Source organism: Lynx rufus, unplaced genomic scaffold (genome assembly GCF_022079265.1).
Source record: "Lynx rufus isolate CCGP_SWC_20201006 ecotype Redwood Valley unplaced genomic scaffold, mLynRuf1.p SCAF_4, whole genome shotgun sequence".
Taxonomy (NCBI): Eukaryota; Metazoa; Chordata; class Mammalia; order Carnivora; family Felidae; genus Lynx; species Lynx rufus.
Window position 1 is genome coordinate 19,876,206 of NW_025814856.1, and position 20,058 is coordinate 19,896,263.

At 53.6% G+C, this 20,058-nt stretch overlaps 1 protein-coding gene across 3 annotated transcripts in view; it reads left to right on the top strand.

Annotated features, from left to right (window-relative positions):
- The first annotated feature begins 268 nt into the window (after positions 1 to 268).
- The window catches only part of TEX264 (testis expressed 264, ER-phagy receptor), a 30,895-nt gene continuing 11,105 nt past the window's right edge, over positions 269 to 20,058 (top strand). The window contains exons 1-4 of one of the 3 annotated variants that reach the window (XM_047095965.1): positions 269 to 1,061; positions 1,183 to 1,258; positions 3,768 to 4,060; positions 13,596 to 13,817. In XM_047095965.1, the coding sequence (XP_046951921.1) occupies positions 3,803 to 4,060; positions 13,596 to 13,817 (480 nt within the window). In that variant the 5' untranslated portion in view covers positions 269 to 1,061; positions 1,183 to 1,258; positions 3,768 to 3,802. The remainder of the gene's footprint in view (positions 1,062 to 1,182; positions 1,259 to 3,767; positions 4,061 to 13,595; positions 13,818 to 20,058) is intronic. The other 2 variants (XM_047095966.1, XM_047095967.1) reach the window with 2 other exon arrangements.

Here is a 20,058-nt window from a genome sequence, read left to right on the forward strand (position 1 = left end):
TGTGGGAGGCAGGAAAGTGCTCAGTGGGCTCCGCCCCTGACAGCTCCGGGGGCTGGGCGCCGCTCGATGCTAAGACCGGGCGGGGCAGGCCTCCGCCCTCCGGTACCGCGCGCACGCGCCCACGGCCACGGCCACGTCCCGCCGCGAGAGGGGGCGGAGCGAGCGTGCGCGGCGGGCGCGCGCAGGCTCCGCGACCTAGCCTGGAGCCGCCTGCGCGGATCGGCGTCCGCGGCGGGCGGCCGCTGAGGTGAGGGCTGGGCCGGAGGAGAGGCGTCCCCGCCTGGGCGGCCTCACGCGCGCTGAGGGCCTGGAGCCTCCGTCTGTCCGGGCGCGACCTCAAGGGTTCCCGCGTCCCCTTCGTGACCCCCGCAACCCAGGGCGCTCTTTGCATCTCGTCTCGCCCACAGCTGGGTCCAAGGGCCCGGCTAGGTCCAAGGGCCCGAACGCGACCTTGGACCAGCCTACCACCCCGCGTTGCCCCGGCTTCGGCCACGGGGCACGCCCCGAGCCAGAGGAGCTGGAGCCGGGGGTGGAGGGTGGGGGTTGGGGAACTGAGGCAAAAACCGCACTTTAGCTCCGCCCCTATCCCTGGAGGCCGCGCCTCAGCCGTGGCTGCAAACTTTAGATTCTCTTAAGTTACGGAGGTGTGTGAGACCCCGTGAGGTCTTGGCTGAAAAGAAAGGAGCTGGGTAAATAAGCGAGGCGCGAGTGAGCAGGGCTGGAAGCGCAGAGTGGGAGTCGGCGCACCTCAGTCCCGCGCAGGCCTGGGTCTTTCCGCCGCTCACTGGCACCGAAGTTTAAGGGCCCGGCCCACTGCCGCGGCGCAAGTGAGCAGCCTCAGGAAGCCTCGCCGGCTCGGGTCAGAGACGACCACCCCTGGTCTCTGACCCGAGGAGAAACCGATGTCAGCGACAGGGGCTGTTTCAAAGCCAGTTACAGAGACTGGAACCCTCCAGGAAGAGGACTCTCCAAGAACAGGGGCATAAGCACAGCCCCAGTGAAGAGTTGACATTATGAGGCCGAGTTTGGCTTCTGATTTCCGTAAGCGGTAGGAGGACGAGGTAGAGGTGCAGCCTTGTGGTGAGGAGGGAGTTCCTGTAGAGGCCCTAGTGGGCTTTCCCCGAAAAGGGAACAGTCAGGGCACGGTGCCCAGCTCAGTGGTGATTTTCTCTCTGCCCCCAGCACTGGAGTACTTGGAGCATTTGGTCCCTGCGGCGCTGGATGCCATGAGTTGCTAAAAGTGAGCCTGGCTTTTCAGGTGAGCTTACTCGGCCCTTCTCCTGCCCTTTCTCTTGAGTATGGGGAAATACACTTTACCCTGCCTCCCTCCTGTGCTGACCTAAGCTCTGGGGTGCATTTTCCCTCTCTTCTGAGTACTTTAGGAGGTGAGAGGAAGAGGGAGGTGGGAACTAAGTTCCTTTGAGGTAGACGGGGAATGTGCAGCTGAGAGGGTAGGTCAAAGTGAAGGATGGTCACTCTCAAGGCAACTGAGACCTAGCTGCTGAGTGAGAGCTTCCAGCTGAGAGCCTTGGGTTCAGAGATGTCCCAACATGGATTAAATGCTTGAGCCTTTCTGGAAATCCTGTCACTTGGGAGGAGAAAGTGAAAATGGCAGCCTGGAGTCAGACTGCCTGAGTTCCTAGTGCCTGCATTTTGGTCCAAGTCGTTCTATTTAGTACCTGTGTGATCTTGGGGGAAGTCTCTTAACTTCCTGATCCTTACCTACCTTGTTTTGAGGATTAATAAAGTAGCTGTGTTTCAACATTTGGATAGTGCCTGGCATATAGTAAGTACCGTAGATTAGTACTACACTATAGTAAGTGAAAGATTTATCGTCATCATCATCATCACCAAGGAAAATAGGAATGAAACTAACTGGAGGCAAGATGAGTAGGATGGCCAATGCATCCAAAAAAAGCACAACTGTGGCGCAGGAACAGGGATGGCTAATACCAGTGTGATGCACCTCCATGCTATGACATCAAAGGTTTAGGAGTTTAGTTTGCCTCTTTGTTAAGGCAAACACTATGTGTATGTTGACTCCAAAGACCGTTTTTCAGCAAAAAATTTTGACACCCAGAACCCACAGGGAACAAATTATTCCATAGAGCTAAATTTCCCATAGGGCTGAAGCATTGATTTCCACCTCCCAAATCTTTTAATTTTTTGTTTATTTATATTTTAGAGCGAGAGTGCACGAATGGGGCAGAGGGACAGAGGGAGTGAGAGAGAAAGAGAATCTCAAGCAGCCTCTACACTCAGTGGAGCCTGATGTGGGGTTCGATCCCAAGACCCCGGGATCATGACTCAAGCCAAAATCAATAGTTAGACACTCAACCTACTTAGCCATCCTGGTGCCCCAAATCTTTAAAATTTTAAATACTTGGAGTGAGAATATTCCTCCAGTGGGTCACATGTTTCCCTTCCTTTTTAAACTGCTGTGATTTTCCACCCCCCTGGGGGACTCAAATCAAGCCCTTTGTATAAGAGGGTTGGGCTTCTGGCCCCCAGCTTCGTAGAGGGCTGGACATAGAGGGCTGGACAGTCTGCCTTAAATGGCTCACACACCAACCTCTATGTTGTGTTCCTGGCCCTGCTTTTGGATAGCTTCTCTGTTTCTTTGTTGTTGTTGTTGTTGTTTTCCTTGAAATGAGTGTCTTTATTACTTGTAGCATACAAAAAGGAGGAATGAGGAGAGGCCAATGGGGAGGAGGGACAATTGTCAGATAAACGACATAAACACAAAAAGGAAAAAAAGACACCCTCACCTCACCCCAGGATGCCTTTCCACGAACTACCTAGTAGAGAAGGTGGGGTGGCAAGATCAAAACTACAAAAACTAATTCTAAACACCTGGAGATGCTGATGGGGAGAGGGACAGGGCAGCAAGTGGACCCAGCTGTGGCTCCCTCTAGGTTGGCACCCCTTCCCCATGGGATGAACTGCTTGGGCCAGGGATAAGTAATTGTTCTCCCTTGTGTGTTTCCATTTCTAACAAACTTGTCTTCCTCCTCTTTGTTTCTAATCTGTGGGCTGGAAAAGTGGGATGAATCTTATTAGTACCATTGGCTCAAGTCTGGGAAGCACAGTGCTGGACTTTGTTCTGGCTGCTTTGGCTGATTTGATCCGATCTTTCCTTGGTTTTGGATGGGTGAGCTTGCTGGATAGCAAGATTCTGAGGGCCCGATGTGCTTCACAAAGGAGAGTTTCCTATGAAAGTCTCTTCCTGTGGTACATTTTCCCCATGGGGTTTTGTTCCTTATGGTTTCCCTATTTGTTAATAAATGATTGGACCCTGGCGCTTGCCCATCCTCCCTCTGATAGTGGTCCATGAGGCTTGGGGAAGCTGGGCAGGCAGTGTGGCTCTGCTGTGGGAAGGAAGAAGTAATGTAGGGAAAAGGCAAGCTGGCTTTCTTGCCCATCTTGAGGGAGGCTGGTCAGGGCTGGGAGTATGTCCATAGCTGACTCACTCCTGTTCACCTCTATGACTCAGTTTCCCCAGGTGTGACCAAGGCTGCCAGCTGACAGGCAGAGCTGTTCTGAGAGCCTCAACAATTGTGATTAAGAAATAAAGAGGCTTGCGGCTTCAGTCATCCTTTGTAGCTCTCTTCTAGGTCACTTCTGCGTGTAAACACCCTGGTCCCTCCTCCTCCTGGGTCAGAGCACCCAAGGCAGGGCTGAGGTTGGGCCATAAGTGGCTGGCGGGCAGGTGGGCACATTGGTCAGAGCAGGCTACCAGCCTCCTCTCCCTCCTGTCTCTTTTGCAGCTGTCTTGGGGGCACAGTGTCGGGGGCACAGAGCCATGTCTGACCTGCTTCTCCTAGGCCTGATTGTGGGCCTGACTCTGCTGCTGCTGCTGACACTGCTGGCCTTTGCTGGGTACTCAGGGCTGCTGTCTGGGGTGGTGGTGAGTGCCGGCTCACCCCCCATCCGCAATGTCACTGTGGCCTACAAGTTCCACGTGGGGCCCTACAGCGAGACTGGGAGGCTTTTCACCGAGAGCTGCAGTGTCTCCCCCAAGCTCCGCTCCATCGCCGTCTACTACGACAACCCCCACATGGTAAGGAGCCTCCTGTTCCCTGGCTGCGGTTCTGCCCCATGGATGGACATGGGGCCGGGGGGTTGTAGTTTCTGAGGAAGGGGTGGGGAAATCTGTGATCTGGTCCTGCAGACAACCTCTTCTCTGAGTTTGAAGCTCCTTCCAGATTTAGCTTGGACTCCTGTGCCAGGCATCCATATGCTCCTTTCTGTTTGCCCAGGTCTGGTTCTTGGCTCATAGCTACCCATAGCTACCCATGGACTTCTGACTGCAGGGGGCCACAGCATTGTGTGTCTCTAGTTTCTGCCAAGGCTTTCGTCCCCTGCCTCCTCTTGCTGTCCCTCCCTCTTCCATCCCCATTTGAGGCCAGTACTCTAAGGCCAGGCTGTTCAGATTCTGCCTCTCTTTGGGGTCATACCTTGTTGTTTCTGTGCCTTCCCTCTTTTAGCTTTCCTGCTGTGGCTGCAGCTCCTGTGGGCTTGAGAGGGCAGGCCCTGGGCATGGGGCTTAGAATCCTACCTCTTCAGCCATTTTGGTGACTCCTGCCTCAGTCATATGGCATCTCTTTGGATGTCAAGCTGCCTGGTTGCAGGAGGGCCTGGTGGAGAGGAGGGGGCAAGTGGAACCAGGTGAGCTCCCCAGAATGTCTAGGATGCTGGGCTCACAGACGAGCCCAGTATCACTGGCACCCTGTGGGCGTCTGGCTGTACTTACAGCCTGTGGTGAGTCAGGGCTCACCAATGTGGCCTCCTGCCATGCCATGGGGTGGTACTGCCCACAGCTGCATGGGCTGGCAGCTCTGCCAAGAGTTCTTCAGACTTCAGCTTGGAGCCTTGGCAAACAGGCCATTGGGAATCCCCAGCTCTGGTTTCCTTGTCTGAAGAGCTCAAGTAGGCAAGGCCTACAGCCTACCCACTGTCTGCTGACCAAGCCTCACTGGAGTACTTAGTCGAAACAAGGGTGTACTGACTGTCTGTGCCAGGTTCTGCATGACGTCTGCACTCCGGAGATGAACAGACCTGGCCCTTGCCTCAAAAACTTTCATGTGTTTGGCAAGTCAGCCCCATGCAAATGAATTTCTAATAGCCACTATACTCGATGCCCACAGAGCTTTGAGCTGTGCATTTGGGGAGGGTACTCAAGTCTGCCCAAGAGGCTTGGAGAGGAGGTCGACTTTAGCTGGGACATCTCCCGTGAGTAGAACTTTGCTCTGCCACGAAGGGCCTCCTGATTGAGGGAAGTACAGCAGTAAAGGCTTACAGACATGGGATGACAGGGGAAGTGTGGCCAGTGGACATGTGTGGGTGAAGAAAGTGGTAGAAAGGTTCACTGGGCCAGGCAGTGGGAAGAAGAGCAGGTTGGGAGGCAAGGCACAGCACAGTTTGCCCCCTGTGACTTAGGAAGCTAACTGGATGGCAGGTGGAGGAGAGGAGGAGAGGAGACAGGGAAGCCATTGAGGAGATTGGGCTGGGCCCAGGTGAGAGGTGACATGGCCTGGTTGAGGGATGAATAGATGATGAGGATTTGAGGTCACATGGTTGGGAGATGGCACTAAGTGGGAGTCTAGAGCACTGGAACCTTAAGTGGCATGGGGCAGGTGCTAGGCTTCAGGAAGCTCCTGGACCAGATGCCCGACCCCCACCCTTGCAGGGCTCCGTTATGTAGGTCCCTGCCCCTCTTATATGCCCTCCCCTGGTCTCTGCCCCTCTTTCCTCACCTGATCCAGTTAGAGATTCTGCAGGCCTCAGTGGTGGGAAGGAGGAGAGTCCTTGCAGTTGCCTCTTTCCTCATCAGCATGTCCTGTTCCTAAAGCAGCATGTTGCCACTTGGGTTGGAAATGCTAATTCCAGGATGGGAAAGAGCCAAAGCAGGAGTATACCTTGAGGCCAGTGCTGGAGGCTGGTCCAGGGAAGAGTGAGGTAGAAAAACCCTGGCATGGAGTGCTCTTCCCATGGCCTCCTAGCCCAGTCCTCCATACAATTGTCCTTGAGGTCGGGTGGCCTTGGGTGTCCAGGGTTGGCTGGGTGCAGCCTGACTTGGGTGCCAGTCTTGGGGGACCACAGCCTGAGAGTATAGCCTCAAGACTGGCAGCCCTGGGTTCTGATTCTGTCTCATCACTGTCATGCTTTGGATCTTGATCGTGTCACATAATCTCTCTGGGCCTCTGTTTCTTCATCTATAGAACTGTGTTAAGATATCTGCTTCATAGGTTGTCTGGCAAGAATCAAATGAAGTGACACAGGTGAGGCATTCATCCTACAACCTGGCCCTCAGTAGCTGTTTAACAACAACAAAAAGGGTGGACAAAATATTCATATTAATTAGGTACACTGAGACATTAGGCTGAGCTCTCATGACCTAGGCCTAGACCTTGGCCTGGCTATGGACATCTGGCTGGCTCAGAGGACAAACATATAGGTCAAAGTGGCCCCTCTGATCCTGTTCCTCTCAGTCCTGGGTCACTCTAGAAGATACTGTGTCCACATTCAGAGCTAGGTTATACTCTGACACCTGGGATGGCTCAGGGATGCTTAGTCTCCACCTACTCTTAGAGTTGGGCAGTATATTTCTGCCTAGAAGAGATTCTCACAAAAGCTTCAGGGAACCATGGACCCTCAGACTTCAAGTACTCATGACTATCACAGACTATCTGGTCTCTAAGGACCTAAGGCCACAGGTTCCACAGTGCTTATGTTATAGAGGAAGAGACTGAGGATCATATAGCAAGAGTTGTATTGATCTCACACAGTTCACACATGCTTTTTTTTTTAAGCGGTATTTGAACACTTGATCTATGCCATGCTGCTGGGCACTGGGGCACCTCGGGGACCAAAGGGCCTAGCCCTCAGGACCTCTCAGTGTGGGTATATCAGGGGAGCCTGGGGGAGAAACCCCATCCAGTCTTGGGGAAGACTAAGAACCCAAGCCTTCTCCCTCGGCTGCCTCCCTAAGCAGTGTCCAGCATGGGGCCCTGTGTATTTGTGGTTCACAGAAGGAAGGGACAGGATCTAGGTTGCACTGTTGTGTGGCCCATCCCCACACCCTCTCCCTCTCCTGGCTGAGCACAATGGGGGCCATAACGTGCTTCTGTGTGAATGTAGGGAGGAATGAGGCTATTTCAGGCTCTGTGAGTGGGACAGGGAGTGACCAGGTGAGAGGTGGCCACCTGCTGTCATTGCTGCCCTCCCCCATAATGTGTGGACTGACAGCTCTCTAGCCACTCCCCTTCTAGGCCTCAGCTCCTGGCCTCAGCTGGGCAGGGGGACGCTGGTTTCTGAGAAAGGCCTGGTGGGGCCTCACTTGGCTGTGGGCCCAGGAGTGACACCAGAAAGGGCACCACTGAGGCGGGGTCATGGCAATTGCTGTGGACTTTTTTGTGTCAAATGCTGTTTGAGCATATATATCTCATCAGCTTTGTGTCCTGGATTTGTCAGCATATATATGTCAGTCAACTCCAGATCCTGGAGTTCTGTATGGGAGGAAGTTGCAGGGTCTGGGGAAGTGTTGGGCAAGATAAAGGATTCCATTCTCTATCCCTGAGGGCCTTTGGAGAGGTAGGACAAGGAATGAGGGAGCATGTGACAGGAAGTGGACAGACCCTGGCAGTGACTCATAAGTGTTCCTTCCCTCTCCAGGGCCCAACATTCTTGGAGTGCAGCCATTTCTTCTTCTAAGGACCAAGGGAGGGGGTGCGTTCCAGAGTCAGTCACCGATCTGTGCCTGCTCCCTTCCCTCAGTGCACAAGCATGTGAACACACACGTACACACACACACAGATCCAATTCTGCCCTTGTAAAGCTGGAGAAGGGTCAGAACTGCTCTGCTCTCAGCCCTGCTTCTGAGGTGCAGTGTGGGGGTCTGGACAATGACTTTAGCCTCCCCTCCTTGGCCTGGTCCCTCTGGGAGCCTTGGGTGTTGGTGGGAGGGAAGGAGCTGGGAAGAAGACCCCTGGTGGCTCACTTGATCCTGGCCAGCTCTGGCCTGTGGATAGGCTGTACTGGCTCAGCTGCTCTCACCATGCCCATGGATCTGTCCTGTGTGCCAGCCTGGCCCTCCACCTGTTGCCCCACCCTCTGCTGCTACCGCCTCCACTGCTGTTTGGGCCTTAAGCAACCTGTCTGCCTGCCCTTGTGGGGAGCCTGACTGAGGCAAATGGGGCGTGGTAGCCAGTTCAGTTTACCTGGCTGAGGCCTAGGAGAGGGTGCTTGCCCTAGGCATGGGGCAGATATGGGAACTGGTGGTGCTTGGGTTCTGCCTTTAGTAAACTAGACTGTATTGAAGCTCCTTTTTTCTCTTGAGTCCACTGAAAGCCAGCTTGGGACCACCACGTCTGCAGGGGCTAAGGCTGGTAAGAGTATGGATTTAGGCCTGTGCTGCACTTCCCCTTCCCCTTTAGTGTGTTTGGGGATGGGGCGTCCTGCACTCCCAGGAGACATTGAGACCACATGGACCCTGGGAAGGAATGAGGGAGTGGGATTTCCCAGGGTTGACCCTTGACAAAGGGCAGTGGGAATGTGGGCTAGCTGGTGTTTCCCAAAGCCCAGACCATTCCCTACCTCAGTTACCTGCGATGATTTTCTGCTAGATGGAGTCCAGGCTTTTGCTCTGTAAGCAGTTTAACTGTGTGGGGCAGCCCTGGAAAGGCACACCCCCTCTTCTCAGCAGAGCTGTCTTTGGTAGGGAGGAGGACTGAGGTGTGGGAAGAGAGGGCTTTGGACTCTTTCTGAGTTTGAATCAAGGCCCCACTGCTTCCTGGAGTGTGATTCTGAGTGAGTCACTTGGCCTTTCCAAGAATCTCTACCTCAGGGGTTTTATTTCTCTAGGAACTAAGTAATAAGTGTAAGGCCCAATACCTGGTCCCCAGTAGATGCTTAGCACTCTTGCCTACCCCCACCCCCATGCCTCATGCCACTAGGACTTTGTACTTTTGGGAACCCTGCTTGCCTGCCTCTGGCCTAGCCTCCTGCAGGTCGCCTAGGCCATGTGACGAGGTACAGCATAGAGAGAGTCCATTGTGCAGGCCATTCCTAGCCAGGGCCTATATCTTGGGCTTCCAGGTGCTGTGGGTTGTGTGGCACAGCTCTGGGGCCAGTCTGCCTGGGTTCAAATCTGGACTCCACAACACTACCTTGTTGTGTGGCCCTTGCTAAATAGCTTTGCTGTCTGGGTCTTAGAAACAGAATTGATAAAAGTACCTATTGTACAATGCTGTTTGGATTGAATGAGCTGATGTACAGAAGGCAGCAACCGGGGCAGACGGAAAGCACCTTGTCAGGTACCAGCTGTTGTTACGATATGCTTGGGACTGAAAGTAGGAAGGCCCTGAAAGACTTCTAGGTGAGAGTTCCCATAAAGCCCCTGGACCCCCCCTTTGGAGGTTGGCATCCTGCTGACTCCCCTCCCCTCCATCCTGAAATATGGGTCCTACCCTCTGACCCTGATGTCTGTGTCACTCCCTTCATGACTAGTCCTAGCCCAGCTTTTGCCTTTGGGTGCCACCTGCTTGGGGAAGTTGGTATGTTGACCTGCAGCACCTCGGAGGTTAAATGAATCCACTGTTCACCCTCCAGCAATGAACAGCTGTGGCTGCTGTGTTCCCCTGGGGGGAGGGGGGGGTACCAGTGCAAGTGAAGGGCATTGTTGCTGTTTCTCCCCTTACTATGGGCAGCTCTGGGCTGGATATGCTGACCAGGGAGGAGTCAAGGCAGCCCTCCAGGCCTGAGATTGGCAAGCATTGCATCTCTCCTTGTCAGATGTTGCAGGTTATGGACCTAGGGCTGGCCATTTCTACTGACCAGCCATTGACCCCAAAATGGGCCAGCTGACACCATTTTCCTTTCCTGGATCCTGGAAGATAATCAGTCTTGTCCTGTTTCCAGTGAAGTCTTGGCCAGACAGGAACCTTCTTTTCTTCTTCTTTTTTTAAATGTTTATTTATTTGTTTTGAGAGAGAGTGGTCATGTGTGTGGGAGGGAGGGGCAGAAAGAGAGAGAGAGAGAGAGAGAGAGAGAGAGAGAGAGGGAGAGAGAGAATCCCAAGCAGGCTGTGTACTATCAGTGCAGAGCCCAACATGGGTCTCAGTCTCACAAACTTTGCGATCATGACCTGAGCCTAAATCAAGAGTCAGATGCTTAACTGACTGAGCCATCCAGGCACCCTGGGACCCTCTTTTCACTATAGCTTCACCAATAGGGTCAACCTGTTACTGCAAGACCTCTCTGGAAAGGGTAGTGGGGCCAATTTGTGTCCAGAAGCTTTAGATTCCAAGCAGACCACCCTCTTCTCCCATGCCAGGACTCAAGAGGCCTCATAGCTCTTGTTCTAGGCATAAGTACCCTGAGAAATGACTGCTACAGGGAGGAAAGGGAGCAAGCAGATGGAACTAAGAGGCCCAGGCTGACCTCCTAGGGCCGGGCCCAAATAGAGACATTGTATTGAACCAAGGTGGGTGGAGTTTCTAGCTATCAGGACATTCCTTTATCTTCTAGGCTCCTGACAACCTCAGTGGGCCATTCTCTTGGAGGTGGGCATTGGCTTTCCAGGGAGCCCAGGGAAGCCTTCCCCTGCTCCTAAGCCAGCTTTGCCATTCCCCAACTAGTCTTAGGGCCTGTTCCCTCTTCTTGCTGGTGCCTGGTTCAGCTGCCTCCCGGCTCCAGCTTGGTACAGAGCTGCTTAGTAGTTGGTGGACTTGTTGAGTAACCACTTAGTTTGTCCCTTAGCCACTGGCCAGGGTAGAACAGGGTAGAGGTGGTGGGTGGGGGAACAGGAAATGTCCTCACTTGTGGAAATGAGGGGTTGCTCAGACAGAAAGGAAGAACCTGTGGCTAACACACCTTCAAGATCTCAGAAGTCCTGCCTCCTTATTAGCTGCTTCCCTTTCCTTTGATGAGCATTCCTCTTTTCAAGTTGGAGGAAGAAAAGTTTTGCTCATGTGCAGGGCCCCTGTGTGTACATGTGTGTGCATGCGTGTGCTGTTGCTGAGCACAGCCCAAGAACTTAATGTGTGGACAGGATCCTGGGCCATTTTGTCTAGAAGCCTAGAGTGGTGGGGAGAGATGGAGAGGCTGTCAGTTACCATGCAGCACAAGGTCTGCTCCTTTGGGTGAACGTTTGGGATCATAGAGGAAGAGCTGCTCGGCAGAGAGCATCAGAAGGCTTTGAGTAGGAGGGTTGAGCTGAGTCTTGAAGAATGGGCAGGAGTTGCCCAGGCAGAAGGAACTCTGGAGTAGGGTGAAGAAGGACACTCTAGGCAGAGGAAGTAGCTTATGCAAAGGCAGGAAGCATGGGAGGACGTGGCATGTCTGGGAAGCTGCAAATAGTTCTGTGTGGGCGTGTGCGGGGTTGTGGTGGGAGAGGAGGTTGGCAAGGTGGGCTGGGCCAGAACCTAGATTTGTCCCTCCCTCTGCCACTCAGATGCTCATGGGCACCTGCCCACCTGGGTTCTGGCCCCTGCTGGGGCCTTGGGGATGCAAAAAAGGAGTGTTAGGTGAGTGTGTGGACAAATCTAGGCAGTATTGTGTGGACGACGTAAGGCAATGTCTCATGCTGGGCTCAGGAATTTCATCCTAGAGCTGAATTGGGAGCCATTGAAAAGTTCTAAGCAGGGTGGTCATGGGTGTTGTGGTGCTTTTTGGGGATTGAGGAGGATGTTGAACTGGGAGCTCCATGAGGGCTGCTGAAGTGATCCCAGAAAAGATCCTGGGACCCAGTCCCAGGTGGGCCAGAGGTGATCAGGTGACCTTCCATCCATTTCTCCATCTAACCTATATTGAATATTTCTTTTGTGTATCCTAAGTTGCTGGGGTCTGGATCATGGTGATTGGTATTACAGCAGGCACTGTCCCTTGGTCTGTCAGCAGGAGGCCTTGCTGGTATGTCCAGTCTCAAGCCTTTGGTGTGAATGGAGCAGTTGCACCATCTGTAGACAAAAGGTGGTACTGCACTTGCCTGGGTTGGGTGGGAGGAGTGGCCAGCTGGCTAAGTGACGGCTTCCAGGTAGAGTTGATGGAGGCAAGAGTTTACAGCAAAATGTTGGGGGGGGGGGTGTGCCACAGAGCTACCCTGAAAGACTCCCCAGGAGGGTGCTTGAACCTGAAAATGGGCAAGGAGGAGCTACATGTTAAGAAGTTTGGTGAATGGGCATTCTCCAGGCCAAGGGTCACTTGTTTTTCCTGTGTCATAGCTATTAATATAACCAACAACATTTACAGAGCACTTGTTAAGTTCTGTACCAGGATGAGCCCTCATATATAAAGCATCTCATTTAATATGTCAATTCTGAAAGGAACTGGCACTCAAGAAACCAAGGGACTTATCCAGAGTCACACAAGTCAAGATTCACACCCAGTCCTGCCTCCCTCTAGAAGTCGTGGTCCTGACCGCTGGACCATATTGCCTGCCAGTAAAGCCCTGAGCTAGGCTTGATGACATAGCATTCAAGGGTGCAGCATGGGTGCCCTAGCTGCAGAGAGCTGTGAGACTGCATAGAAGTGAGAGCCTGGAGTTGGTGCATGAGTCCCAGGCAAAGTGAGACTAGAAGGACAGAGCTAGGTTGATCAAAGAGAGGCAGAGCAGGGCTGAGAAAACCCTAGGACATTGTTGACAGGGCTTGGAAAGGGAGGGCAGAGGCAAGAACAGGTCAAAATGACTTCATGGTGCTGGGAAGGTAGGCTGGGAAGAGGAGCACCTGAGGTAGAGGGAGTTTGAATTTATGGGTCATTCACTGGGCCCCAGGTAGTGGGAGAAAGGGACCCTCGGGTCAAGGGAAATCTAGGATTGACAGTACAAGGTCTGTAATGAGTGTCTTAGATTCCAGACCAGATACCCCTGGGGGCATCAGGGTCTGGTATAGACTCGGGTGGCAGGAAATGAGACAAATTGGGACCCCTTGACGCCAGAAGGAAAGGTGAGTGCTGGGCCTTACAGGCCTGGGATCAGGCCTAGGAAGTGTGTAGACTCACATGGAGCCCCACCTGCCTTGGGTTTATGTGAGCCAGGAGAGGGAGGGCAGCTAGGGAGGGGAGCAGAGTACAGCGATGTGCAGGTACTGGGGGCCCAGGGAGATTTGGAGGGGAAGGAGCATTCTCCAGCTGAGCCAGGAAAGGACTTGACAAGTGTGGTCTGGGATGGGGGCATGGGTTGGAAAGGAGGTCCGGAGGCTCTGGTGATGGTGGCTGGCCCTGCCTGAGGAACCTGGGAAGAGGATCTCACAGTTCCATCAGCAACCCAGAGTCCAGTGTGGTTCCACTTCCTGATCAGTGCTTCCTGCAGCCTCTCCACAGCCAGCACAGGGTCTGGCATGCTTGTTGGAAGCATAAATGAAGGGATGGATGAGTCCTGCAGCAAGATGCTATAGGCTGGGGCCATGGATAGGTTCTAGCAGAAAAATACTTCTCTCCGTCCTGGTATCTGGGGCTGTGGCCTGTTGGAACTGGTGGTTCTGCCAGGCCTGAGCTGTCACAGAACCCAAGTGGCAAGAGTTCCAAGAGCCTCCTTCCTTCGCCCAACACTAACACCCCTGCTCCCAACACTAACACTTCCTGCTCTTCCTCCCCAGGTACCCCCTGAGAAGTGCCGCTGTGCAGTGGGCAGCATTCTGAGTGAAGGTGAGGAGTCACCCTCCTCTGAGCTCATCCAGCTCTACCAGAAATTTGGCTTCAAGGTGTTCTCCTTCCCGGCACCCAGCCATGTGGTGACGGCCACCTTCCCCTATACCTCCACCCTGTCCATCTGGCTGGCTACCCGCCGTGTCCATCCTGCCCTGGATGCCTACATCAAGGTGAGAGACAGGCCTGGGGTATGCGTGTGCTGGGGGACAGCCAGTCCTTTGGGTGAAAGCCAGGGAGGACTGCCCAGGCTGGGAGGAAAAGCTGGTTTGGGGAGGGCAGCACCATGGGACCCCCATGGAGCAGGTGCCTGTGGAGCTAGGAATTTGGACAGAGGCTACTGGCATCTGTCCCAAATGCCCAAGACCTTGTGGGTGCCAGAGCATCTACTGGGAGCACAGGGAGCTTGTTCAGAAACTTAGCCTGATCAGTTTGGCTTTGGCTTGGACCAGAGACATTTTTAGTTCTCAGGCCCCACTCCAGGCTCAGATGGATGGCCAGGTCTACCCTGACCCTTTCCTGATGGAGGCCCACAGAACAAGAGCCCTGAGGCTTCGGTGGCTGGCAGGCCCCAGGTGTTACTGTGTTGCCCCTGGCCCAGCCCACGCATGGGCTTATGCACCTGCTGCCTGAGTGCAGAGCTGGGGCAGTGGTGAACCCTGTCTCCTTCAGTTCCTGACCTAGTCTTTAGCAACGCTGGCAGGCTGGCCTACCTGAAGGAAGGAAGAGAGCCAGATACTAGGAGAATCTGATGAGGGGTCTCTGTGTCCACAGAGATTTTTTGAAACTTTCACTGTTGCACATCCCTCCTCCTCTGAAACATTTTGTAAACTTGGGTATTAGGGAAATGGCCCAGTTGGGCTTGAAAGCAATTGCTTATTCATCCATTCAGCTTGAATTTACTGAATGTCTATGTGCCACGTACTGTGCTGGACACAATGTGAGATGCTGGACACAGTGGTAGATAGGTATTGACAGCAAGTGGTAGAGACAGGTAATAAATATCAGACAAGGGGTGTCCAGCTGGCTCAGTTGGTGGAACATGCGACTCTTGATCTCAGTTTGAGATGTCAGTTTGAGCCCCACGATGGGTGTAGAGATTACGTAAAAATAAAATATTTTTTAAAAAGATAAATGTCAAACAAAAATGGGATATGTGCTAGAAAAGAATGGTGAGAAAAAGCAGGGGTCCAGCTTGGATAAAGTGGTTAGGGACAGCCTCTTGGAGGAGGTTACCTCCCGGGTAGAATCTTGAAAGAGCGCTTGGAGAAGGGGTGAAGAAGATTCCAGGCAGAGCAGAGTGGGAGCATGGGTTTGATCTAAAGGTGGTGGGAAATCACTGCAGTGTTGCATCCAGGAAAATAATACATCATCTCTAACCACGTGTATACAGAATAAGCTCTCTCATCCTGGGCAGTGGGTACTGGGTCCCAGATCATATTGGCCAGTGGAGGTACTTAAGAAGCTGTCAGGATTTCTAGTGTGAATGGTGGTGGCTTGGACTTGGGCAGTGGCTGTAGAGATACAGAAAAGGTGGAGATTTACAGTCTATTTTGGAGGTAGAACTGATGGACTTGTGCATGGATTGGATGTGGAGAGGCTGGGGAAGGAGGAGTCACAGCAGGCTCCAGTCCCCTTCAGCCTGGGCAGGTGGACAGGTGTGTAGTGGTGCTTTTAACTGAGATGTGGAGAGCTGAGGGAGGACCTGGTTTGGGGGGTGGGGGGTGCAACCAGTTCTGTGGGCTGTATAGTGGGGGAGCTGCCTGGGAGACATCTTGATAGAGGCGTGGAATCCCCCGTGCCATGTGCAGTTTGGACTTCAGAGAGGATTGGGGTGGTAGATATGTTTAGGGACCTGAGCCAGTGGATAGTATACACCCTGGGGACAGTTCCTGGCAGGAAGGGCTGTGCACGGAGCGCAGCCAATGTGGCTAGGGTCAAGGAACAGGAGAAGAAAGTCAGCAGGAATTTGAATTTGGTGGATTTGAAGGAATTCGATGGCTTTGTTCTCTAGAGCAGCCTGGAGGAAGGGACAAAGCCTTGGTGATGGGTAATGGGAGCTCAGACAGTCTTGGTTAGGGAGGTGTAGAGTCTGGTGTCAGGGCTGGGGAATGAATGAATGAATGGGTCACCAGCTGTGGCCTTGGTGGTCAGGACAGGAAGAGAAGAAACAGGAGGGCTGTTGCTGTGGCAGGGCAGGAGCGTGAGGAGGACAGAGGTGGATTTCCTTTGTGAGCTGGCAGTGGCAGCTAGTAGGGTGCTGGAGGGGTTGTGCTTGCCTGGTGGTAAGTTGGACTAGAGGCTGAGGGGCAAGGGGAGGCAAGAGGTGGGGTCGCTGGCTGGTGGTAAGGGCAGGAGGGCAGACATTGGTCCACTCAGCATGCTTCCTGAAGAAAGGCTGCTGTGTGGTGTCTCCAGCCCTATCAGTGCCATCCTCAACCTCAGGATTGGCAGAGCACCCCCGGGAAGAGACTTTGTGGGTTCCAGACCTCAGAACAGGACGTGTGGCATGTGGTGTGGTGGCGAGCAGCTCAGCCACCAAAGCCTTTTCCTGGCTTCAGGGGTTTATTTTTAGACACCTTTGTCCAAATTTCCCGGCCCCTGACAGCTTCACAAGTTGCCTGGTTTTGACGTCACCTCTTTGATGAAAGCCCTTCCTCCTTCCTCCTCCCGTGGGAGCCTGTTAGCTGTGCTCTGGGCTTCATTCTCCTGGGGTGGGGGCTGGAGCAGGGGGCTACCATTCTCTTTCTTGCCTTGGATGAAGAAGCCAGGGGTATAGGAGAGAGCAAGGGGCTTCTCCAGGGATGTCTGTGAGGCACAGTGCTATGGGAGAAGAGAGATGCCAGGCTGCCCCCAGTAGAGGCATGGCCCAAGGTGCTCTGATGGTTTCTGGAGGCAGGGGTCACCTCTGCCCCTGTGTTTAGCCTGATCTTGTGTCTCAGGGAGCACATCACATGAAATGAGGAAGGGGCTCAGCCTGTAGTGGACAGGGGGGGTGGCCCTGTGCCTCTCAGCCTAGGAAACAGAAGATAATTATAAAGCTCCCTCCCACACCTGCCCTCTTCCCCCACTGCCCTGGGACCAGAGAAAGAAGGCTGCTAATGAGACTATGGGCTCTTCTGACTGTCCCAGCTCTGACAGATAGCTGCCTTTGTATGTATGTGTGTGTACGTGTATGTGTGCCCTTCTTTTTCTCCGCCTCTCTGGCTTTCAAGATCTGAGGCTGGGTTTGCTGTGAAGGTGTTTCAAATGGAATGACAGCAGCTATCGGCTTTCTGTTTCAGGAGAGGTGAGGGAGGCCAGTAGTTGTGCTGCCAGAAGGATGGAAGGAAGGGCTTGGCAGGCTGGAGCAGGGGGCAGGTTGAATGGTCTCAGGGTTTTGGGTGAGGGAGGTGGAGAGCAGGTGCTGTCCTGGCAGTTGCAGATGTGCCTGAGGCTGGGGCAGGATTGACCTCATGGGACAGAACGGCCCTAGGGGTCACTGTAAGGACCCAAAGATGAAGCATTTGTCAGGTTTCTGTGAGGATTCTGGGAGGATGGATAGATCCCCAGCTTTGTGGTCTGTGTAGCAGCCCCTGGCTCTCCGGCCAGCCCTCCCCACCTTGGCAGCCTGGCAAGCTGAGCTGTAAGGGCTAGAACTCTGCCTTTTTTTCACATAAACCACCGGGGGGCCCTAGGCAGAGCAATCTGGGACAGCATTTGTGCGAGGGATGCCTGGGTACCATGTGACTATTATTTATGTGGAAGATGCCCCAGCTTTGTCAGGCTGCTCCACCAGAGTCCAAGGAGGTGGCCTCAGGACAGGAGGAGACCTGTCCCAGGAAGTGGGGTCTTTTGGCAGCTGCAGGAGGAAACTGAACTTCCCTGAAATTTCAGGGCCACCGAAGAGTTGGGGCCCAAGTGTCAGCCCAGAGCAATAGGCAAAGGCTCCCAGATTCACCACAGGGTAGAACCAGTCTTAATGAGTGTTCAGGGAACGCTTGGGGCACATGGAGCAGACCAGGACCGAGTGAGAGGCCTGGGGATCCCATGTGTGAGACTGTGTGTGAGATGCCCCTGAGCTCAGTACATGGCTCACAGCTATCTGAAGCAGTTGTTGGGGAGGTCACTGAGAGTGTGAGACTGCCCAGCCCAGTCCCCCTGTGCCTGACTACCTCTCAACAGCATCCCTGATCTTCATAATCCCCCTTCCCCAAGGTTTCTGCTTTCTAGGAGTTTTCAGGGGAGGGTCCTTGTGATGTTTGGACATCTCCTGAGTTTAGGGAGACAAAGGGCATTGTCCATGTGGGAGCTGGTTGGCTGGGTAATACAGGTAGGCCTTGGAGGTCAGGTATTGGCTCTTTCTCCATAGAATTGTGGGGAAGCTAGGGCAGATGGGGGCAGGGTGGATATAGTGAGCTGGTTGTTTGGGGGAGTCTTGGTGGTAAAGTTTTGGGACAGCTGGGCTGATGGGATTGTCTTACTAGGGGTTTAAAGTAGCAGGAACCCCAGACCATAGCTCTCAGACCTCTTTGGGACAGGAGTCTAGGGCTATGCTTAGGTGCCCCTGTGTCTTGGCCAGGGGTAGGGGACTACACTTGGTCCCTTACTTGCTTCAACTGGAGTAGCTCTTCCTCTGGGTTTTAATGAACCAGATGATCTTGTGAGCTTTTGTTTGGAGGAGGACACCTAAGGCTTAAGTGGTTTGAAAACCTCTGTCCTTAGAGAGGGGCATAGCTGGGCAGATGCCCCCTCTACCCCTGGCCAACTGCATGTCTGTTGCAGATCCCGAGGACGCTGTGGCAGCTGCAGTGTGAGTGGAGCTGGGAGGCGCCTGGGCTCATCCCAAGTGCAAGCCAAGGGCAGCGCCCCCAGAAGAAGCAGTTGTTTCTGGGGAGCATGACTGACTGGGAGTTGGAGCTGAGGGGAGTCCTGCAGTTCTCCCTGGGGTGGTGGTGACTGAACTCTTGAGTGGTAGATGATCAGATGGTGTCACAGAGCAGCCAGCTGGGGACTAAGGAACAGGGGCCTCAGCAAGGTGCCTGCAAGAGTGAGTTGGTCTGTTGAGCTGTGGGAGTCTGTTGCTTCTTCCTAGTAGCATGGTCAGCCTGGGGTCCTCTCCAGTGGCTCAGAATCTTCTGTATGTGTTTCCACTTATCCTACCTGGGTAACCTTGAGGGAGTCAGTGCTGGGGGCGGGCAGGATTTGAGTCTGCTCTGGGGCTAGAACACTAGTGTGGAGTAACATGGCCCAGGCATTGGGAATCTAGGTGAGGACACCCCAGTGGGATGTGAAATTTAGGGTAATCGCTCTCTGTGCCCATCACCTTTGCTGAGCAAATGTGGGAGGGTTCCTAGCTTTATGGTTTTTTTCAGAATTTATTTACTTTGAAAGAGAGAGAGCTGGGGAGGGGCAGAGAGAGGGAGAGAGAGAGAGAGAGAGAGAGAAAATCCCAAGCAGGCTCCACACTGCCAGTGTGGAGCCCGATATGGGGCTCAAACCCACAAACTGTGAGATCACGACCTGAGCCAAAATTGAGAGTCAGACACTTAACCAACTGAGCCACCCAGGTGGCCCTGAACTTTATTTTTAATAAGGGAGGCTCTCTTGGCACCTCAGCTCAGTTGCTTACCTCAGCAGTTATTTACTGAGCCCTCTTTTATGCTGCATTGTTCAGGGGATGGGGGAACCAGCTAGGAGGCAATCGTAGGGTCACAATCAAAGCCGACATTCCCTGGAAAAGGGAGGTTACCCAAGGTCAGTGGCTGAGTCCAGACTGGATGCCCTGGGCCGAGTATCATTCTGATGGTTTTGTGCCTTTTGCCACTTAGCCTCATCCATGAATGGGGCTGGGCCCAAGAGGTTCAGGACTTGTCATGAACTTGGGATACACTTGGGATGGTCCCCAGAGTGAGCATGGGTTGGCAGCAGTGTGAGCCAACATCTAATTGACCCTCTTTCTGTAGTAGGTGGGCAGTCAGAGCTGAAGCTACTGGTCTGGAAGTCAGCTTGGGGAGCCAGAAGCAAAGGCAGGAAGAGCCTGGCTGCCCATTTGCCCAGCAGGTTCCCATTAAGGAAGACCTTCGCAGTTGCTCTGGGCACAGGAAGCAGCTGCTGCAGGTCCCTTATTGGGCCTCATATCCTCACCCCCAGTGAGGTGGAGACAGCTCCATTCCCAGGCTTCCCTTACTGAGGCTCACTTGCCGGTGCTGCCACCTGCACTCTTAGCAGTGCCAGGACCTGGGGCTGAGTGACAGGCCCCAAGAATTCTTTCCTTGCCCATTTCCCCCAGTCACAGGGATTAGGCATGCCCAGGGAGAGTGGGGTGGGAAGGGGAGGGATGGATTCACCAGGAAAGGCAAAGCAACCTTTGGAAGGTGGTGGCATTTAGGCTTAGCTTTGAAAGAAAGGTAGCATTTCCCGAGGTGAAAAAGG